Source organism: Ovis aries, chromosome 7, assembly GCF_016772045.2.
Source record: "Ovis aries strain OAR_USU_Benz2616 breed Rambouillet chromosome 7, ARS-UI_Ramb_v3.0, whole genome shotgun sequence".
In the NCBI taxonomy this organism is placed as follows: Eukaryota; Metazoa; Chordata; class Mammalia; order Artiodactyla; family Bovidae; genus Ovis; species Ovis aries.
Window position 1 is genome coordinate 81,944,265 of NC_056060.1, and position 21,874 is coordinate 81,966,138.

Below are 21,874 nucleotides of genomic sequence, written 5' to 3' on the forward strand. Positions count from 1 at the left end.
GAAGTGACCCCTAGGGACCAGGGCCTTGGCTCAAGAAGTGATTCTAGAGCTTGGCAGTGATAGATCAAAATCTCTATATAGGAAGGGCCAGGGGCTGCAGGCCTTGTTTGGAAGCTGTGTTTACAGAGCAGACACACTGTTCTTTGAAAATATAGTTGATGTACAATATTATATGTTACAGGTTACAATATAGTGATTCATAATTTTTAAAGTTTATACTTCACTTACAGTTACTGTAAACTATTGGCTTTATTCCCTATGTTGTGTATCCTTATAGCTTATTTTATGCCTAATGGTTTGTACCTTTTATGCCCTTACCCTATCTTGCCCCTCTTTCCTCCCCTCTCCCCATTAGTGACCATTAGTTTGTTCTCTAGATCTGTGAATTTGTTTCTTTTTTGTTACATTCACTAGTTTGTTGTATTGTTTAGATTGCACATATGTGATATCAAATAGTATTTGTCTTTCTCTAACTTATTTCACTTAGCATATTACCCTCCCAGTCCATCTGTATTGCTGCAAATGGCAAAATTTCTTTTTATGACTGAATAGTATTCGATTATGTATATAGACCTTATTTTCTTTATTGGTTTATCTGTTGATCGACACTTGGTTGCTTCCGTACCTTGGCAATTGGAAATAATGTTACTGCGAACACTGGAGTGCATGTATCTCTTTGAATTAGTGTTTTTCGAATATGTTCCCAGGAGTGGAATTGCTGGGTCATGTGGTATTTCTATTTTTATTTTTTTGAGAAACCTCCATATTACTTTCTACAGTGGCTGCACCGATTTATATTCAGTGTAGGGGGCTTCCCTGGTGGCTCAGACAGTAAAGAATCTGCCAGCAATGCGGAAGACCCAGGTTCGATTCCTGAGTTGGAAAGATCCCTGGAGAAGGGAATGGCTACCCACTCCAGTATTCTTGCCTGGAGAATTCCATGGAGAGAGGAGCCTTGGCAGGCTACGGTCCATAGGATTACAAAGAGCCAGCCACATCTGAAGTGACTTAGCCTGCATGCACTCACAGATAGTTTTAGAACAAATAAAAACCAGCTCTGGTAATACTCCTCACTCCTTATTCTAGGAAGTATTGTTTTCCTGCACCTCTGGTTCTGAATCTAGCCTCAGAACCTGTATTTACTCTCAGCTCTCACATTAGATAAGGTCTTGGCTTTTTAAAAAGGCAGAGTTTTGAAGTAGTATGCCGTGTGGCTTCCTGGGAATTAGACAATATGCAGGATGTCAAATAAGTCAGTCTGGCACATGGCACTTTGTCTAATCTGGAAATAATTAGTCATCGTCTCTTGAAGAGAGAGAGAGAGAGAGAGAGAGAGAGAGAGTGTGTGTGTGTGTAGGGAGAGAGCAGTGGAGAGGGAGAGAAGGGACCCTGAGAGGAGATTGTTTTCATTGCATGCTGAACGGAAGGAGTTGGAAAATTAATCCCTCTGACCTATAAAGTCATTGAGGAGTGTTAAGTTTGCTAAGGCTGCCGTAAGAAGGTGTTACAGATGGAGTGGCCTAAACAGCATAAACTTACTGTCTCAAAGCTCCGTGTCTGGAAGTTTGGGGTCCAGATGTCCACAGAGCTGGTTCCTTCCAAGGGCTGTGAGGGAAGGATGTGTTCCAGGCACTCTGCTGAGCTTGCAGATGACTGTCATCTCCCTGAGTCTCCACATGGACTTCCTGTTACCTGTCTTTGTGTCCGGTATCCCTTTTTTGTACCGACAGGGTTGTTCAGATTAGGACCCACCCTAATGACCTCATTCTAACATGATGGCCTCTGTCAAGATCCTGTCTCCACATCAGCCCACATTCTGAGTTACTGGCTGGTAAGGACGTGAAGGTAGGACTTGGGGGAGAACAGAATTCAGCCCACAACAAGCGGATTCACAACAGAGTGTAATAAGAATATTGCAGCAGGAAGCTCCTGTGAAGCCCGTAGAGCTGCCTGTGGAAGTCCCGCTGGAGACGTGGCCTTTCTGATGTGATCCTGCTCTGGAACTGGTCCAGTTCCCACCAACCATGTACCTATTCCACACTCCTGCCAATCATTTGAGGCCCTATAACAGCCTTTCTTCCTAGATGGCGGTGGGGGTTATGGGGAGAAACCCTCTCCCTTCCAAACTGCTGTGATCATGGATTCAAATCCAGCAGTTTCTCCCATTTGTGTCCGTCCTCTGCACCTCTGGTTCCCTGCAAATCCTCCCTCCACAAGCAGAGGAGGGAAAGGGTCGTCTTCATTTAGATGGGAGGGCCCAGGTGCCCTGCTTAAACTTCTCCTCTCAATTTCCTCCTAAAGGATGGGTGGGATAGACTGCAGCATCTCTGTTGAAACTTGAAAAGCTAGGGTGTGTGGGCAGCTGAATGACTGTCAAGTTGCAGGATGACTCTCCAACCACCCTGTCTCCCCTCGAGGTGGGGGCTCCTGGGTCCTGCCTGATAGGCCTGCAGGCTCCGTCTGATCCTCACTTGCTCTCCTGTTGTAGAAGAGCTGCAGGGAGATTGCAAAAAATAGTGACTACAAAAGTCACTTAAACCCATGTAGTTAACAGAAGTCATTGGCAAATGATCCCACTGCCCTCCCAAGGGACGTACAGGGTTTATTTTCAGGTATGGGTGATGGCTCAGATGGTAAAGAATCTGCCTGCAATGGGAGAGACCTGGGTTCGATCCCTGGGTCGGGAAAATTCTCTGCAGAAGGGAATGGCTACCCACTCCAGCACTTTTGCCTGGAGAATTCCATGGACAGAGGAGCCTGGTAGGCCACAGATTATGGGCTCGCAAAGTCAGACACGACTGAGCAACTAACACTTTCACTTCCCTTCATGGGTATCTATCCCACAGATTTTCAGTGTGTGGTCAGCAGAGTATCACAAGCTTCCCAGAGTTTCTCCAATCCTTCTTAGATTAAAAATGGAATTATACCAGGTGGATACATACTGTATTATATCTCATTTTCTTGGGAATGAAAAACAAATTTATCTTTCAGGTCATGATTTCAGGAGCAGGAGGCAAAAGACATAGAAAAACACCTATTCCTGGGCCTGCAAAGCTTGTCCTTTCTCCAGACCTCCTTTCAGTTTCAGTTCAGTTCAGTCGCTCAGTCATGTCCAACTCTTTGTGACCCCATGAATCACAGCACGCCAGGCCTCCCTGTCCATCACCAACTCCTAGAGTTCACTCAGACTCAACTTCCATCGAGTCAGTGATGCCATCTAGCCATCTCATCCTCTATCGTCCCCTTCTCCTCCTGCCCCCAATCCCTCCCAGCATCAGAGTCTTTTCCAATGAGTCAACTCTTCTCATGAGGTGGCCAAAGTACTGGAGTTTCAGCTTTAGCATCATTCGTTCCAAAGAACGCCCAAAGCTGATCTCCTTTAGAATGGACTGGTTGGATCTCCTTGTAGTCCAAGGGACTCTCAAGAGTCTTCTCCAACACCCAGTTCAAAAGCATCAATATTTTGGTGCTCAGCTTTCTTTATAGTCCAACTCTCACATCCATACATGATTACCGGAAAAACCATTGCTTTGACTAGATGGACCTTTGTTGGCAAAGTAATGTCTCTGCTTTTTAATATGCTGTCTAAGTTGGTCATAACTTTTCTTCCAAGGAGCAAGCATCTTTTAATTTCACGGCTGCAATCACCATCTGCAGTGATTTTGGAGCCCCAACAAATAAAGTCATCCACTGTTTCCACTGTTTCCCCATCTATTTGCCATGAAGTGATGGGCCAGATGCCATGATCTTCGTTTTCTGAATGTTGAGCTTTAAGCCAACTTTTTCACTCTCCTCTTTCACTTTCATCAAGAGGCTTTTAGCTCCTCTTCACTTTCTGCCATAAGGGTGGTGTCATCTGCATATCTGAGGTTATTGATGTTTCTCCCGGCAATCTTGATTCCAGCCTGTGCTCCTTCCAGCCCAGCTTTTGGCAAGGTGCTGCCGGTGGCCAGGAAAGTCCTGCCGCTTATCCTGCCACGTGGTGGGGCTTGGGATGGAAGGTGGTAAAAGTAAGGCTGCTCATGGAGCCCAGGGGTGATTCAGAGTCGGTGCCTGGGCAGACCTCTTCCATGGAGTTGGAAACCTACAGTAAGTGGGCTCATTAGGTAGGAAATGACTTCAGTGACAGCTCTTTGGAAAGCATGGCTCTTCGTCCCCAGCTGCCATCTGCTGAGGCTTCTGTAAGGGACTGAAAACAAAGGGTCAATCACATGCATCTGAAGGGAGTAGTAGAATCTTCTGTCATTAATCATTTCCTTCAGATGGAAGAAGAAATTAAATCTGTTTTGAAGGAGGGGAAATTAACATTTATTGGAAGCAACTATCTATGTGCCAGGTACTGTGCTAAGAGCTTTTGCCTACATCGTCACTTAAATTTTAGAAATAAACTGTAATTCCTTAAAATTAATAAAAAGTAGTTCATGAATATCTTTAAAAGTTGAGCAAATACTATAAAAAGATGAGTTAAAGTACCCATCGTGGCTTAGTCCCTTCTGTTTAATCCTTTGGTGGCTGGATTGAATGAAAGGAGAGACCAGCCGTTGCAGAAAGAGCAAGGGGACCTCGCGCTTCTTTCTTATGTAAGGAAAGAAGGGACGGGGCACTTACAGTACAGAAATGCAGTGAGGAAAAGGGGATGCAGGCCTACAGGGGAGACAGCAGCCTCCGGGCATCAGTTACAGAGCAGGGGGCGCACTCTGGCATGACTCAGATGAGTGTTCCAGAAAGCAATGTACTGGGGTGTTCCAAGCAGCATTAATTATCAGCAAGGAGACACATCAGAGAGTTTCCCAGGTGGCTCAGATGGTAAAGAATCTGCCTGCAATGCAGGAGACCTGGGTTCGATCCCTGGGTCAGGAAGATCCCCCTGAAGAAGGGAATGGCAACCCACTCCAGTATTCTTGCTTGGAAAATCCCACGGACAGAGGAGCCTTGACAGGCTACAGTCCATGGGGTCGCAAAGACACGACTGAGTGGCTAACAGTTTCACTCTTCAGATGCATGAGACTCAAAACCTAAAACAGAATCGTTGCTGCTGTCCCTCTGGCAGCACAAGCCAGGGTTGCCCTGGGTCCCACCCAATAGTGTGGGGACCCCAGGTTGCTGAGGGCAGTGCTCAGGGGCGCCCTCAGGAGTGGAGGCGGGAATTACCTGAAGTCAGCAGTGTAACTGCCCCTCCTTCCGCACAGCTCCTTTGGGGACTGTTCCTCTGCTTCCTTAGGCTCATGTAAAAACCTCAAGGGACCTCCACGCCGAAAGGTAAGTATGGAAGGAAAACCCTCCTGTCTGGTTTTCCAGTACCTAGCTCCTAGTGAGGACGCAGATATACTTGGGATCAGTGATGATTCGCCTCCTGTTTCTCCTTTAGGACTGGGTCACCTGGCTTGGCCTACTGGTTTTTCTCAGTCTCCCTTCCCTGGGGGTAACTCTCCTGTGCTCACTGGAGCATCTGGGGACATCAAAATTGAAGAATGATGTCACCAAAGAAGAAAATGCCCCGGAAAGAAAAGCGACAGGATCAGCAGCAGTGGGGCCACCACGCAAGGAAATGGTGAAAAGACAGGGCCCCCTTGGGACAGGTGGGGCTGGGCCAGGCGAACCACAGGCCCAGAATCAGAGTCAGAAGGGCTGAGGGGAGTCCTGCAGCATCTCCCTCCCCACTGGAGGGAAGGATGCCATCGTCATCACCAACAGTGAGATGTTTAGCACCAAATCGGGGTGCCACCCTGGCTTCTTCTGAGTACGGACGGCTGTGGCTCTGAGCAAAGCAGACAGGGGCTGCGGGGGACAGGCAGCTGAGCAGTCTTCAGGCAGCCCTGTCGGAAGAGGTGTGGACAGAAGTGAAAGGGGAGCTTGGGGCTGCCTCAGGTGCAGCCCTGCTTTTTCTTTTTTAATTCTCTAAAACGTCTCTAGGCATCCTGGGGGTTGCAGTTGCTGAGGAAATTTCATTCTAGCCCTTCTTGATCCATCTGGAAATTCTCTTCTCTATGAAGCTCTGGGAGACTGAAGGGCTGGCTCTCTCATTATCCTGAGATTAAGGGGTGAGTCCTTCCTGTTTGAAGGGCTGACTGTTATCCTCTGTTTTCTTTTTCTGTTCGATGGGGCCCAGGTACAGAGGACCAGGTCCTGTCTTCAAAGATGAGAACTGTCTCTCCCCTTCAGAAAGTTATGGTCCAGAGGGAAAGAAGCAAAACTTCAGTAACAGAAAAAATGTCCTAAGTGGAGGCATATGGCACTTACGATTGGAGCAAGGGAGAAACATGTTTTGGATCTTACCTCACATCCTTTGAATGGAAAAAGGGAGTAAAAAATATAAACATTCATTTTGTTTATCCATTCTATATATAATAGCTTACATTTGTTAATCCCAACCTCCTGCTCCATCCCTCCCCAGTTTCCTTCCCCTTGGCAACCAAAAGTCTGTTCTGTACGTCCGGGAGTCTGTTTCTATTTCATAGATAGGTTCTACATGAGAGATAGGTCTCTACATATAGAGAATGGATTAAACAACAAGGTCCCACTGTATAGCACAGAGAACTCTATTCAATATCCTATGATAAACCATAGTGGAAAAGAATATATTTTTTAAAAGAATATATATGTATACGTATAACAGGATCACTTTTCCGTACAGAAGAAATCAACACATTTTAAGTAAAATGTGTGTGTGAAAGTCGCTCAGTCATGTCCAACTCTTTGCAACCCCAGGGACTATAAATATATAGCCTGCCAGGCTCCTCTGTCCATGGAATTCTCCAGGCCAGAATACTGGAGTGGTTAGCTGTTCCCTTCTCCAGGGGATCTTCTCAACCCAGGGATTGAACCCAGGTCTCCTGCATTGCAAGCAGATTCTTTACTGTCTGAGACACAAGGGAAGCCAAGTAAAATATACTTCAATAAAAATATAGACATTCTTAATGCCTATGTATGCATATGCTGGAAAAATCAAGTGACATTTCCTAGAGGAGGAGATTTGTACAGGGCCTGGGAGCGTAATGAGGACCCAGTGGGTTTGCAGTGGTGGATGGATTATTATTGCATGAGAATACAGAGAATTGTTCGCAGGTAGGTGTATCCAAGAGCCAAAAGTTTGGAGAGCTAATGCTGGAAAGGTAATTTGATGCCAATCATAGAGGACCTTGAATCCCATAATAGGAAACTTGGCACTTATTTTGTAGCAGTAGGGAACCACAGCAGATATTTGAGGAGATGATTTACATGAACGATTCTAATTCGCTCCAGTGACCAGCTCAGTTGTTCAGCTTGGAGTCGGGGAAGGTGTTGAAGAGTCAGAAAGGGTGAATGATTCCAGAGTCCAGGATGTCTTTGCTGGGGCAGGGATGGGGGGCAGAGGGGGGACAAGTCTTATGTTTCTTATTCCCCCTCCAGGAGAAAAAAATATAGTGAGATTTCAAGATACTGGAGGGACCAGTTTTCTTTGGAAACTAAGATATTGACTTATAACTGAGGGAAGTAAGGGGAAAATGATGTACGTGTTGAACTAGAATCTTTCTGTAGAAGGCTTCATGTTCAAAGTTGGAGCATTTTATGATGCTGATCTAATTATCTATATTGTGTCTCCACTTGATGTTTTTTGTCCAATTCTCCTTGGTAGGCTAACTGAAGAATGTGGCAAGGGAAGATTGGAGATGAGAAATAAAAAAGGGTATTTGTTTTTCCATGTGTAGATTGTGGTGTTGAAGTTAATTAGTGGGCTGCTGTGACCCATTTAAGAAACTCCTGGAAATAACCTCTGAGCCACTCATCTAATTGGTCCCGGTAGGCCAAAAACTGAAGCATTTAAAATGTCATGGAAGCAATTACTTCGGGTTAGAGACAGACATCTTCCCTGTCCTCATCCTTGACATCTTCCCCAAGCAGACAGCCACAGTTTTTAGTTGTCCATTGGTTTGGCAGTTAAACTGTGCAGAAAAAGCAGAGAGCAGTGGAATATGGGAAATCTACCCACTTCCTCCCTGGGAGGAGAAAACATTAATCTGTTTTGCAATACAGAATAATGGTTTTTCCAAACATTTGTTCTTGAGTAGGGGTCACTGTTGCTGCTGTAACAAATTACACCACAATTTTAGTGGCTTAACCCAACATACATTTGCTGTTCTATAGTTCTGGGGCTCAGAAGTCTGAAATGGGTCTCTCTGTGCTAAAATCAAGGTGTTGGCAGGATTGCACCCCTTTCTGAAGGCTCCAGGGCACAATCTGTTTCCTTGCTTGTTGTAGCCTTTAAAGTCCTCTCACATCTCTTGGACTGTGGCTCCTCCTTCATCTTCAAAGCCAACGAAGTCCGATTTCTTGGACCTCTTTTCTATAGTCCTCTCTCTCTCTCTCTCTCTCTCTCTCTCTCTCTCTCTCTGTGTGTGTGTGTGTGTGTGTGTGACTACAGCTGGGAAAAGTCTTCATCTTTCAAGAACTCATGTGATTAGACTGAACCCACCTGGATAACCCAGGATAACCACTCCATCTCAGAGCCCTAAACCCTTCATCTGCAAAGTGTCTTTTGCCATGTAAGGTAATAGTCACACATTCCAGTGATTAGAATGAGGACATCTTTTGAAGGGAACATTTTTCTGCCTTCCCCACTGTGTATTAAACTTTAAAGCACAAGATGTGGCCCCATCTTTTGCATCTCCTTGCACTCAACTAAAGCCTAAGGTTAAGCGAAACCTCCCTGGGAGCTGCCCTGGCACTGGTGTAGTGACCCAGGGAGCCAGCTCTGGCTCAAGGCTGCCAGGGTTTCTTATCAATAATCTCACTATTCAAGTCTCATTTGGCCTTGGACAGTTTACCTTCCCTAAGTATCAGTGTGCTTATTTGTGAAAGGGGGATGGTTCCCAATAAGAAGCAGATGGCTATTCGAGGTTTTTTGTATTTCCATACAAATCTTGAAATGATTTGCTCTAGTTCTGTGAAAAATGTGGCTGGTAGCTTCCATCTATTAGTGTCCTCTTTGATTTCTTTCAGTGCTTCCTAAGTAAAAACCTCGAATAGCCAAAGCAATCTTGAGAAAGAAGAATGGAACTGGAGGAATCAACTTGCCTGACTTCAGGCTCTACTACAAAGCCACAGTCATCAAGACAGTATGGTACTGGTTTTAACAAAACTGGTCAACCACTTGTAAAAGAATGAAACTAGATCACTTTCGAAAATGGATTAAAGATCTAAATGTAAGATCAGAAACTATAAAACTCCTAGAGGAGAACATAGGCAAAACACTCTCAGACATAAATCACAGCAGGATCCTCTATGATCCACCTCCCAGAATTCTGGAAATAAAAGCAAAAATAAACAAATGGGATCTAATTAAAATTAAAAGCTTCTGCACAACAAAAGGAAAAGACACTGAATTAATAGCAAAATCTGCAACTTCTGCAGCGTGGGCCAAAGAACTAAATAGACATTTCTCCAAAGAAGACATACGGATGGCTAACAAACACATGAAAAGATGCTCAACATCACTCATTATTAGAGAAATGCAAATCAAAACCACAATGAGGTACCACTTCACACCAGTCAGAATGGCTGCGATCCAAAAATCTGCAAGCAATAAATGCTGGAGAGGGTGTGGAGAAAGGGAACCCTCCTACACTGTTGGTGGGAATGCAAACTAGTACAGCCACTATGGAAAACAGTGGAGATTCCTTAAAAATTGCAAATAGAACTGCCTTATGACCCAGCAATCCCACTTCTGGGCATACACACCGAGGAAACCAGAATTGAAAGAGACACATGTACCCCAATGTTCATCGCAGCACTGTTTATAATAGCCAGGACATGGAAGCAACCTAGATGTCCATCAGCGTCAATGGAGTATTACTCAGCCGTTAAAAGGAATTCATTTGAATCAGTTCATAGTGAATTCAATACAGTATACTAACACATACACGGTTTGGACATTCTAACATGTATACTATCATGTGAATTGAATGTCTATGTCTTGCAGCAAGGAGGGAGGTGCAAATGCCCCAATTAAGAAGCAGATGGCACACTCAAATTACAGTAATTTGAGATTATAATAAAAAGATTTTAGGTCCTCTGACATCTCTAGAATGTGTCATTGGTCAGTGTCCATTTTCCTCATTTACACTGTATCTGACCTTCCTCAGTCAGACATTCTTTATTCTGTGGCTTGCCCAAAGGACCAGCTCTGCTCATATTTCCAAACAAACAATAGATTCTTCTACAAGAGAGATGATGCCTTCTAAGACTTGACTATTCTAGCCAAGCTCAAGGGAAAGTCATTTCCTCTAAAGTATCAACAATAAGCTATTTGTTCACTGACCTAGAGCATCATTCTTGCCTACTTTTTTCTTCAATTAAATGAAGATGTTTTCCATAAAAGTAATTTATGAAGCACTACATATGGTAATATTAAAACCATAAAAATAAACTTTCAGGAGACAAACCAATGCTGTTTCATCTTCAGCCTAGCACTGCCCCTGGGTAATGTTAGGCTCAGTATACTGGGGAATTGGCTCTTGGCTCAACTAGTGCCTAAATGCATATTTAGTAATTCCTTGAACGTTGTTGCTAAGGTTCAAGAAATCTTGAGATTTCTACTTATTTAAAATATTTCCAAAGCAGAATTATCTTAAAAATGTAAATGCCAAATTTACTTTAAATTCCAGATATCACTACCCCTGAGACCCTAAAATATTAAGCATCCTGTTCAATGCTGGATTCCAAGATAAAGTTGTTTAAGAATATAGCACTCATGTCATTTACTCATTCATTTACTGATGAATACATTTGATTATAGGACTTTCCTGGTGGCTCAGTGGTGAAGAATTTGCCTGCAATGCAGGAGACACATGTTTGATCCATGGGTCAGGAAGATCCCCTGGAGAAGGAAATGGCAACCCACTCCAGTATTCTTGCCTGGGAAATCCCATGGACAGAGGAGATCTCACAGGCTATATATAGTCCATGGGGTTGCAAGAGTCAGACACGACTTAGCAACTAAACCACCACTGCCACATTCAATTATTCATAAATATATATTTACTGAGCACTCACAAATAGGATTAAATGGTGAATAAAAAAAAAACTAATAGGAAATGCGAGTACAGATTATGGTGATACAGGCTGCACATAGAGAACAGATGAGAGATGAACCAACCATCCTTCATGAATGTTCTTTAATACAAGGTCTTAGTGGTAGACAGAGTTACTTGGTGAACCCCACTCCATTTCCATTCCCCTCTTCCCATACTTCCATGTGGTGAAGAGGCTGGAAAAACTAAGTACACTCTTCCCAGCTTTCTTTGCAACCACATGTTGCCATATGACCCTGTTCTGGTCAATGAGACAAGAGCAGAGATCTGTTGGGATCTTCTGGGAAGGAATATGCTTTTCCGGATAAAAGGAATAAATATGGCTATACCAACAGTCCCTGGTTCTTCCCACTTTTCTACTTCTCTAGTGTAGAAGTGATGTCTAGTGTTGGGGTAATCTTCTGGAAACCATGAAGGAATGGCCAAGATGGTGATTCAGGTAGAACTGGATAACTACAGTAATGCTGCAGCCACCCACATGCTGATTGGTTGTTATATGGGGAAAATGCAGTAAGTCCCCTACATATGAATGAGTACCAAGCTGAGAGTGCATTCCTAAGTCCAATTTGTTCCTAAGTCCAACAAATTTAGCCTAAGTGTCCAACCAACACAATCAGCTATATAGTACAATACTCTAACAGGTTTATAATACTTTTCACACAAATAACACATTAAAAAAACACACAAAACTTTTTTTTTTAATTTTAATTTTTACTTTATTTTGCTTTACAATACTGTATTGGTTTTGCCATACATTGACATGAATCAGCCACGGGTGTACATGAGTTCCCAATCCTGAACCCCCCTCCCACCCCATATCATCTCTCTGGATCATCCCTGTGCACCAGCCCCAAGCACCCTGTATCCTGTATCAAACATAAACTGGCGATTCATTTCTTAAATTATAGGATACGTGTTTCAATGCCATTCTCCCAAATCATCTCACCCTCTCCCTCTCCCACAGAGTCCAAAAGTCCGTTCTAAACATCTGTGTCTCTTTTGCTGTCTCGCATAGAGGGTTATCATTACCATCTTTCTAAATTCCATATATATGTGTTAGTATACTGTATTGGTGTTTTTCTGGCTTACTTCACTCTGTATAATAGGCTCCAGTTTCATCCACCTCATTAGAACTGATTCAAAGCAAACATTATCCTCAATGGTGAAAAATTGAAAGCATTTCCCCTAAAGTCAGGAACAAGACAAGGGTGCCCACTTTCACCGCTACTATTCAACATAGTTCTGGAAGTTTTAGCCACAGCAGAGCAGAAAAAGAAATAAAAGGAATCCAAATTGGAAAAGAAGAAGTAAAACTCTCACTGTTTGCAGATGACATGATCCTCTACATAGAAAACCCTAAAGACTCCACCAGAAAATTACTAGAGCTAATCAATGAATATAGTAACATTGCAGGATATAAAATCAACACAGAGAAATCCCTTGCATTCCTATACACTAATAATGAGAACGTAGAAAAAGAAATTAAGGAAACAATTCCATTCACCATTGCAATGAAAAGAATAAAATACTTAGGAATATATCTACCTAAAGAAACTAAAGATTATATATAGAAAATTATAAAACACTGATGAAAGAAATCAAAGAGGACACTAATAGATGGAGAAATATACCATGTTCATGGATCAGAAGAATCAATATAGTGAAAATGAGTATACTACCCAAAGCAATCTACAGATTCAATGCAATCCCTATCAAGCTACCAGCGGTATTTTTCACGGAGCTAGAACAAATAATTTCACAATTTGTATGGAAATACAAAAAACCTCGAATAGCCAAAGCATTCTTGAGAAAGAAGAATGGAACTGGAGGAATCAACCTTCCTGACTTCAGGCTCTACTACAAAGCCACAGTCATCAAGAGAAAATATTTTTAATCTTGAAGTACAGTAACTTTAAAAGTACAGTACAATAACTTCTTAGCAGTAACAGCAACATCTCTGCTGCTTTTATGCTTGCTTCTAGACATCCTAGGCTTGGAAAAAAGATACTGGTCTATTGTTCTCCATACAGTATTGTACAGTAAAGTACACAAAAGCACAGCCACTTGTGGAAGATGCACACATGTGTTGATGTATGCCAGACATGTGAACTAACTTACATGGCTGGACAGGCAAATACATGTTCACATCTTTGAAAGTTCACAACTTGAAGGTTTGTATGTAGGGGGCCTACTGTATCCCCTGTGTTTGGACTTAAAAAAAAATTTATTGAAGTGTATATATATATGTGTGTGTGTGTGTGTGTGTGTGTGTTCTTTTTCAGATTCTTTTCCATTAAAGATTATTATAAGATATTGAATATGGTTTCCTGTGCTATACAAAGGACATCTTCATTTATCTGTTTTACATATAGTAGTATATATGTGTTAATCCCAAACTCATGATTGAGCCTCCCCGTCTTTCCCCTTTGGTCACCACAAGTTTGTTTTCTATGCCTGTGAGTCAGTCTCTGGTTTGTATGTAAGTTCATCTGTGTCATATTTTAGATTCCACGTATAAGCAATACCATATGGCACTTGTCTTTCTGTCTGCTTTACATCACTTAGTATGATAATCTCTGCAAATGGCATTGCTTCATTCTTTTTTATGGCTGAGAAATAGTCCACATCCGTGTATATATGCACACCATGTCTTCTTTATCCATTCCTCTGTAGGTAGACAATTAGTTTGCTTCCATGTCTTGGCTGTTGAAAATGGTGCTGCTGTGAACATTGCATGTATCTCTTTTAATCATAGTTTTCTCTGAATATATGCCTAGGCATGGGATTGCAAGATCATATGGTAACTCTATTTTTAGTTTTTGGGGGAACCTCCATACTGTTCTGAATTTGGATTTTTAAAAACTTTTTGTCAAAAGCATTCTAGGCTGTGACAGAGATTCAAAAGTAAGTTTAACTGAACACAAATTAGGAGGCACTGCAATCTTGTCGTAACTAGCACAAGGAATCTCAAATTCTGTTCCTGCCCATTGAATGGGGTGGAGAAAAAGGGAGGAAGCCTTCATGGTTCCCCTTCTGAGGGCTTCTGAAAGTGATATTCCTTAGTGTTTCCAGCTTTTTTTGGAACTCATACTTGGCTCTGCTATCTCCAACACAGACTGGATCCCTGAATCTTTCTGAGCTTTATTAGTCCATGATGAAGAGGAACAGATTTTGTCTTTTACCTGCTTTTTGTTACCGTAGAAACTAGATCAGTGCCTGGCACTGTATAGATGCTCAATAAATGTTCACTAAACCAGTAGGTGAAGCTGAGAACATTTATAAGTTGAGAAGAGCAGTGTTCTGTGTTTTTAAAAATAAAGTGAGAAATGGCCTGATCTTATGGAACACATATGGGACAGAGCATGCTCAGTGAAGCATGCCCATTTTGGATTAAGAAATATGATTATCATTTGCCAGCTCTGATTCCTGCCTCCGGGCTGATAAGATGTGTCCAAAGAGTCATTTTCACTCATTCGCAGACACCAAAACAGAAGGGATTTTTAATGAATGCAGGAGCTGAAGTGACAGTCATTAGTAGCTAGAAATAGACAACTGATTGCAAAGTCAAGATGAAATGCTTCAATAAAAAGACCCTCGTGCCTGGGGCATACTCTGCCTTCTTTGCTGAAGTTGGGGTGGACTTTTTTTTTTTTAATAAAGCAGCATAGTTTGCGTAGTCTTGAAGTTTTCTAATCTTCCACTGAGGAAAAATTGGAGGAGCTAAATAAATTAGTTTTCGGGTAATTAATTTACACAAACAAAACCAATATTGGCCGTTAGTCATTTCTGTTAGGCATGCCATCTATCCAAGCAGAGATGGAGCTCGCCAAGAAGGGCAGTGTCAGGGCCTCTTTGGATCATGTCTCTGTCTGGCTTCCGATCCCATCCGTCCAAAATGATTTCTCAAAACATCAAAACTCTCTGGTCTGGCCCAGCACCTTTCCCTCACCTTGCACTGCTCAGCACAGGGAATGTCCGGCATGGATCCACAGGGCAGATGGGCAGAAGGGGAACCTGGCAGCCTGATTGCTGCTCCTAGTCTTTCCTTGCAGACACAGCTTTGTATCTGTCAGGTCAGAGAAGTCTCTCATGTTTTAGAATTAGAAATTTTAGTTTAGCAGCCAGGGCTATCACTGTAGAGATGAGGGACGTAAGGTCCAGAGAGTTTAAATAACTTGTCCAAGGTCAACACAGCAAGTCAGTGAAACTGAGGTTGGCATTTCTCTGGGGCCTCAGACCAGTGTTCTTCCTAGCATCCTGCTGTGGCTTCAGTTTGTAAACAGAGGATTGCTTCTCCTCACTCCTCTCTTACACCCCATGGCTATTTCAGTGAGTTACATCTACGGTCCTCATAATATTCCTCATTTCAGAGAAAACCCACTATGGTATAGTGAGTGGTTTCCATTTATCCTGCTGTTTTACATGCTTGTCAGTGCTTTGAGCTTTGAGCTCCTTGAAGAAAGGTGTCTGGTTGTCGTGAGCCATCCAGGCAGAACAGGTAGAGCTGGCCACGTGGTTTCTCCGCATGGCTTGGCTGTCAGATAAGGGCCACCTGCTTATTGATTGGCTCAGTGTCACTTAGGTCCAGCATGCTCCCTGGTGACACAGAACTTCATATTAAAGGATGACAGGGAATTGATGTTGCTCTTCTTCAGGAACAAAAGGTACCAGAAGTTAGATGGAACTGAACAATCAAGGAAACAAAAGTGTATACCTCCCCTCTCCCCATCCCCAACCCAGAAGCTGTGATCTACCAATGGAAGATAAATCCACTCAAGCCCCTGAGACCAAGAGGGAAAATGCTGAGCAACAAGATACCAGCAGTCATTGGACCAAAATAAATCCTGAGAGGGTTGAGAATCTGATTATCTAGATCAATTTCTTTTTTCTCCTATACCCTCTTAGGCCTGAACTAAACTTTCCCTTCAATGCAAACAGTATTAAGTGCTTTCTAGCTACAAAGCATGTTGTCAGGCACTGGTTGAAGATTAAAGATGAATCTTAGATTTGATAAAAAGAGCTTGGGCATTGGAGATAAGAAGAATTGGGTAAGAAATCCTGGCTTTGCCACTTTCTAGCTATGTGTCCTTGGATAAACCACTTAACCTTTCTGAGTTTTAATTTCAATATCTTTGTTAAATAAAATTTAAGACCACGAATATTGATAATTGATTTTAAATACCTAGGATAGATCATAACATAGATGTTCTGAAAATGTTTGTCATTATAATTTATATAAGCTCCTGGGAACCCACTTTTGAATTTTTGGTGGGTCTGTACTCTTAGCATTTCTCTGTACACCATGAAAAAAAAATTCAGAGACAGTATTATTAGCTGATGTCCCAGTGAACCATGCTATGGAATCAAACTCAGCGATCACAAATTTGCCTGGCATAATGCTGGTAGAATTGACCTTAAGAATTTTTAAGCACATAATGAATAGTGTAGGTGGAATTTCTACATTTTTTAAAAGGTTTGGATTCTAGGATACTCCACCTCTAAAATTTATTGATCCTTGTTACCAGGTATTTGTATGGCTTCATCAATTTTGAAAATGCATGTTTTCCCCAGAGCTCTACGTATCAGTCAGCAATAGCCACAACTTTTCTGCAGAGTAAATCACTCCAAACTCCGTGGCATACAATAAGCATGTATTTTTCACTAACAAATCTACAGCTCAGCTGACTTTTAACCACAGGGAAGTTGGACCACTGTCTTACATGATCTTTGACTGATCTAGCTATGTGTTGCACCCCTTCTGCTCTGGATGTCTCTCACCTTCCTTGAAACAACAACTATCTGATGCAGGAGGGTAAGGGAGGAGGGTGAGCATCACCATCCAGGTATATTGAAAGTCTCTGCTCATATCACATTCAGTAACATTATATGAGCCATGCAAGTCACATGGCTAAGCCCCAAAGTAAAGAAGCAGACTTTCAGCCCATCATGAAGCCAGGGTAAGGATCTGGGTATACATTAATACTGGGAAGGAATTAGGAACTAGGGACCAATGAAACATTATTCTATACCTCCGATGTTATAAGGGAACATTATCCCCTTCCTGGTCACTTAAGGGAATTGTCCTGTCATCTCTGATGAGTGATCTAACCCTTGGTACATGGTGGGCCAACGTAAGAAGATGGATCTTCTTCTTTAGTAAATAAGTCCTTTTAAGATTCAATGGTTTGATAAAACAACTAAACAGAGCAGAAGAAAAAGAATCATGGAGATGACCTCTGCCAGTCTTTAAATCCAGTCCATATCACTTAACTGGAACTTTTACCCACTAGTGTCAAGTCAGGGGTCTAATTGAATTACAATATTGGCTTTCCTCTAATTTCCAGTAATTTTCAAGCCATAAAAAGCAACAGTGTAACTGATACTTCTGGTTTCACATAGCATACTAAACCAAAAGCGTAGATTATTTTGAAAATATGATCACTTTTCTAGGAATAACTCTCCTGGACTATCAATAAGTAGTAAATACTCAAACTACTTTGAATCACTGGGTTGAGTTTAGAGGACAGAAGGTGGGGCCCTAGTTGAGACTATGAATAAGAATATGGTTGAAAATCCTCCTGATACAGAATACAGGTCTTCAGAGAAGGACCCTTTTTTCCTGGTGTTATATATTCAATCACTGCCTAAGGGACCAGGAGCTTAAGTTCTTTCTCACTGTCAGTCCTTCTCAGGGAAATCAAGGGATATTCAGGGGAGAATGGTCTCCTTGCTTGGCTTGTTCTCTGAGACTCTTACTGGATGACAGAGCATCCCAGGGGTCAGAAGCCTGATCTCTGGGGTGTGTGGCTGGGTTCACGTTCAGGTCTACCACCACGTAGCTGTGTGACCTTGGGAAGGTGGTTTAACCTCTAAGGTGGTCACTGATGCTGCTCACAGGTGGTCAGCTCTCCTCTCTTCCTGGCACCCAAAAGACTGACTCCTTTGTGGTTGGGTGGTGACTCATTTTGTCTAAAGAGCTGTGACATTATTATATTAACGTCTGGGCTATAGCACGTAATAACTCATGCAAGAATCTTTAGAATTCTCTCTTGTCCCTCTAACACAATGACCAGCAACATTCAAGATGGTGGCTTCTCCATCAGCCTGGGTCCCAAAGAAACTGCAATGAGCACAGTCCCCCTTTTGACCTCTGATAGACTTGTAGCATGAGAGAGAAAAAATTGGTTATGTTAACCATTGTGATTTTGAGAATTATTTGTTACCTCAACTTAGCCTAGTCTAGCCGGATTGATACACCTCACCAAATCTCAATTTCTTTATCTAAGAATGAGGATAATAGTGGAATTGAGGTTGTGGAGTACTCAGTGGAATGAAATAGGATAATATGTGTCTAGTACATAAAAGAGTACTACATAATAAAGTCTAAATATATTTTGGCTATTGTATGTTATTATTATATTATGTCTTATCCTAACTTTGTCTCTAACAAGTTATGTTTCCTGCAAATAAGTTGTTAGTCGTGTGACTTTGCTAAACTCACCCACGAATTGCTATGCTAGCACATTAGACTAGCTGAACTACAGCTTGAAATTTCTAGACTTAAAATTATGTGACTTATATGGAAGTACTCAGAGAATCCATCTTGGTGTTTCAACTACATTCTGTTGCTTAAGGGAACAAAATAGGTGATAAAGCTAAACACTATCTTTTCTTCTTTTCCAGTTGCCCTCCCCTACCCCTGGACAAACAAAAAGATCTATGTCCTTCTTACTCTGTAAGGTTGCTCTGTATCCTATTCTGAAGATTTCTGCCCAGGGAATTACATCTGCCTTGTAAATTCTCAGCTACAGATTGGTTTTCCAAGTTAAGACACCGTATTCTTGGTCGTCCATCTCCTCTCTCTGTTCTTTTTTTAGTATATGTACAAGGTATCTGGTTTCATCAATACAATTTCACCTGGCTCCAGGCCGTAGCCCGCCGTGGCCTTTCTCCTGATAGTGTGGTCTTCCCTAGTCCAAAAGGAGAGGATCCTGTTCTTGGCTCACGGCAACCCCCTTCACACCACCACTCACAACCTTGAGACTTGTCCTCCAACTTCTCCAGATCAGCACTTTCCATGTCTTGATTTGTATTCTTTTTCTCCTGTGCCACTCTGGCTGGATTCTTCTCTCGTCCCAAAGACAGCCCTGCCTATACTTCCAAACAGCTGTGTGTTAATATATTAGAGGAAATTTCCTTTTCTTTAGGTGGAATATGGCAATTTCATGATTTAAATTATATATAAATCCAGTCTGGGAAAGGGGAGGAACTTCATCACATTCATACTGAATTACATGTTGGATCCCATCAAGAATTTTTTTCTCCCTGCCTTACTGAACTGGGGGCACAGCCTTGTTCTTAGAGATCATGCTTTTTGCTCTTTATATATAACCCCCTGGCCTCTGCATCCCCAGCACAAGACCCATAGCAGATCCTGCTATTATGTTTATTGACACAGCAGAGGCCTTTCCTGGTATCTCTTGTTGGCATCCATGTTCCAACATTTTGGCTATTTATAAAGGTACCATTTGCAACTACTTTGTGATATGCAATAACACTTCCTTTCTTTAATCTCTTTCAGATTGAAGACATCATTACAAAGATGCAAGATGACAAGACAGGGGGTGTGCCCGTCAGAACAGTGAAGAGCTTTCTCTCCAAAATCCCCAGTGTTGTCACAGGTAAATATTCTCCTTACAAGGTATTGATGGCAACAAGGAAAGATTGCTGAAGTGTTGTGTAGCCTTGACTGTGACCTGGGAGGTGTCTAATAATTTGTGAATGACAAACATAATATGTTCAATGTGGTTCTTACATAAAGTCAAGTTCTCATCCTGGTTTCTAGGAATAAGCTACTCTTTGTCAGTCATTAATATCATCAGTAAGTAATAATATTGAAAAAGAGTGGTCTGACCAGCCTATGGTTGAGGCTTCTGGAAAGAAATAAGCTCATTAATAAACTAGCCATTTGCCCTGTGGGGTGTGCACAAAAACACAGTATTAAAGAAATTATTTTATATTTAAATAAGCTTCAAGAAAGTCTTATATTCTTCTACAAAATGCCTTTAAGTGTTTTAATTGATTGTACTTGAACTTTCAAAAGAAGTGGTTGTAAGTTTTTCTGCATTACTTTGGGGTTTGTGTGTTTTCTGTGCTCAAATATCTCTTTAAAAGTTGTTAATTGCAAAATCTATCAAACACATGCGTATAGTTTCAAGAATAGAACTGTCACATGTACCACCTATACCACCAAGCCACTTTATAAATAATGCATAATGGGTATCTTAGAGCCTCTGGGGAGCATAGTGGATGGCATCTACCTCCCTTTCCGTTAGAGAAACCACTATCTACTTCTATACTAAACAAATTGTTGCTCTTCTTCGCAATCTTTCCACATATGGGTGTATCCTTTACACCTCTATCCAAACAAGTAACCAAATAAAATAAAATTTTAGATGACTCCCTAACTATTAAAATCTGGCTGTTTGCTTTCCAATCTGGGAGAACCAAAAGGACTAAGCCTCTACTCCATACCTATAGGATGGCTAAAATAAAAATCCTGACAATATCAAGTGGTGGTGAGTTTATGGAGCAACTGGAACTCTCATATACTGTTGGTGGGAAGATAAAATGATGCAGCTATTCTAAAAGTTTCTTATAAAGTTAAATGTATGTTTACCATATGACCTGGCAATCCCTAGGCACTTATCCAAGAGAAATGAAAACTTGCATTCAGGTAAAAATTTGTCAGTATTCATAACGGCTTTATTGATGATCTCCAGACTGGAAAAAGCCCAGATGTCTTTCAGTGAGTGAATGAATAAACAGACTGTGGTGCATCCAAATCCAGCAATGAAAAGGAGTGGGCTACTGAGATATGCACCAACTTGGGTGAATCTCGAAATTATTTGTCTGAATGGAAAAAAGTCAATCTCAAAAGATTACATACTATGGTATTCCACTTATAGGACATTCTAAAATATAAACAAACCCAAAAAAAGCACAAAACCTATAGTGATGGAGAATGGCTCACTAGTTGAGAAGGACTGGGAGTATGACGGAATTCCATGAGATGACAGAACAGTTCTGACTGGGTCAGTGGTGATGACATAAATCTATGCATAGGTCAAGGTTCATAAAACAGCACACCAGAAAAGTCTACATACTATACGTTACTTTAAAAAATAAATACACTCAGTTGAAGTATCCACAAATATGCCAACTGATTATTTAGACTGTCACTGTTTGAACTCAAGTACCAAGTAGATTTGGATAATGAACAATGCTTGTATTCTTAGTGTTCTCTAACTTTGAAATTTATATAAATGGAATTATGCCCTAATGTTGGCCATGATATATTTTTCATACTTTTCTGGATTTTGTGTGATAAACTCTTGTTTAGGATGTCTGTATCTATTTTCATGGGCAAGATTGGTCTGTTGTTTTTCTTACTTACCCTCCTTGCTAGTTTTGGTAACAAATTTATACTAGCTTCATAAGATGAACCGTGGCATACATCTCTTTTGTTGACATTGTTGTTGTCCTTTGAAAAATAATTTTACCCTTAATCTAGTTTTTAGATATTTCAATTATTTTATTTTTATTTGTAGATGATGTTCCATCTGGTTCTTCTTTCAATATGTGTTCTCATTCACTCAACAAATATTTACTATTTGTATTACTATTTTAAATACAACAAGTCTTTACTATTTTCTAAGCACTATTGGCACTGGGAATTTAGAAGTAAATTAAATAGATGAACATTTCTGCTCTCATGGAATTTATATTCTAGTGGAGGAGACAGC

The 21,874-nt window shown here is 41.5% G+C and overlaps 1 protein-coding gene across 7 annotated transcripts in view; it reads left to right on the plus strand.

The window, feature by feature from the left end:
• Positions 1-21,874, plus strand: part of RGS6 (regulator of G protein signaling 6) — a 608,791-nt gene that overhangs the window by 397,041 nt on the left and 189,876 nt on the right. For all 7 annotated transcript variants that reach the window (XM_060418241.1, XM_060418242.1, XM_060418243.1 and 4 more), the window contains exon 3: positions 19,651-19,750. In XM_060418241.1, the coding sequence (XP_060274224.1) occupies positions 19,651-19,750 (100 nt within the window). The remainder of the gene's footprint in view (positions 1-19,650; positions 19,751-21,874) is intronic.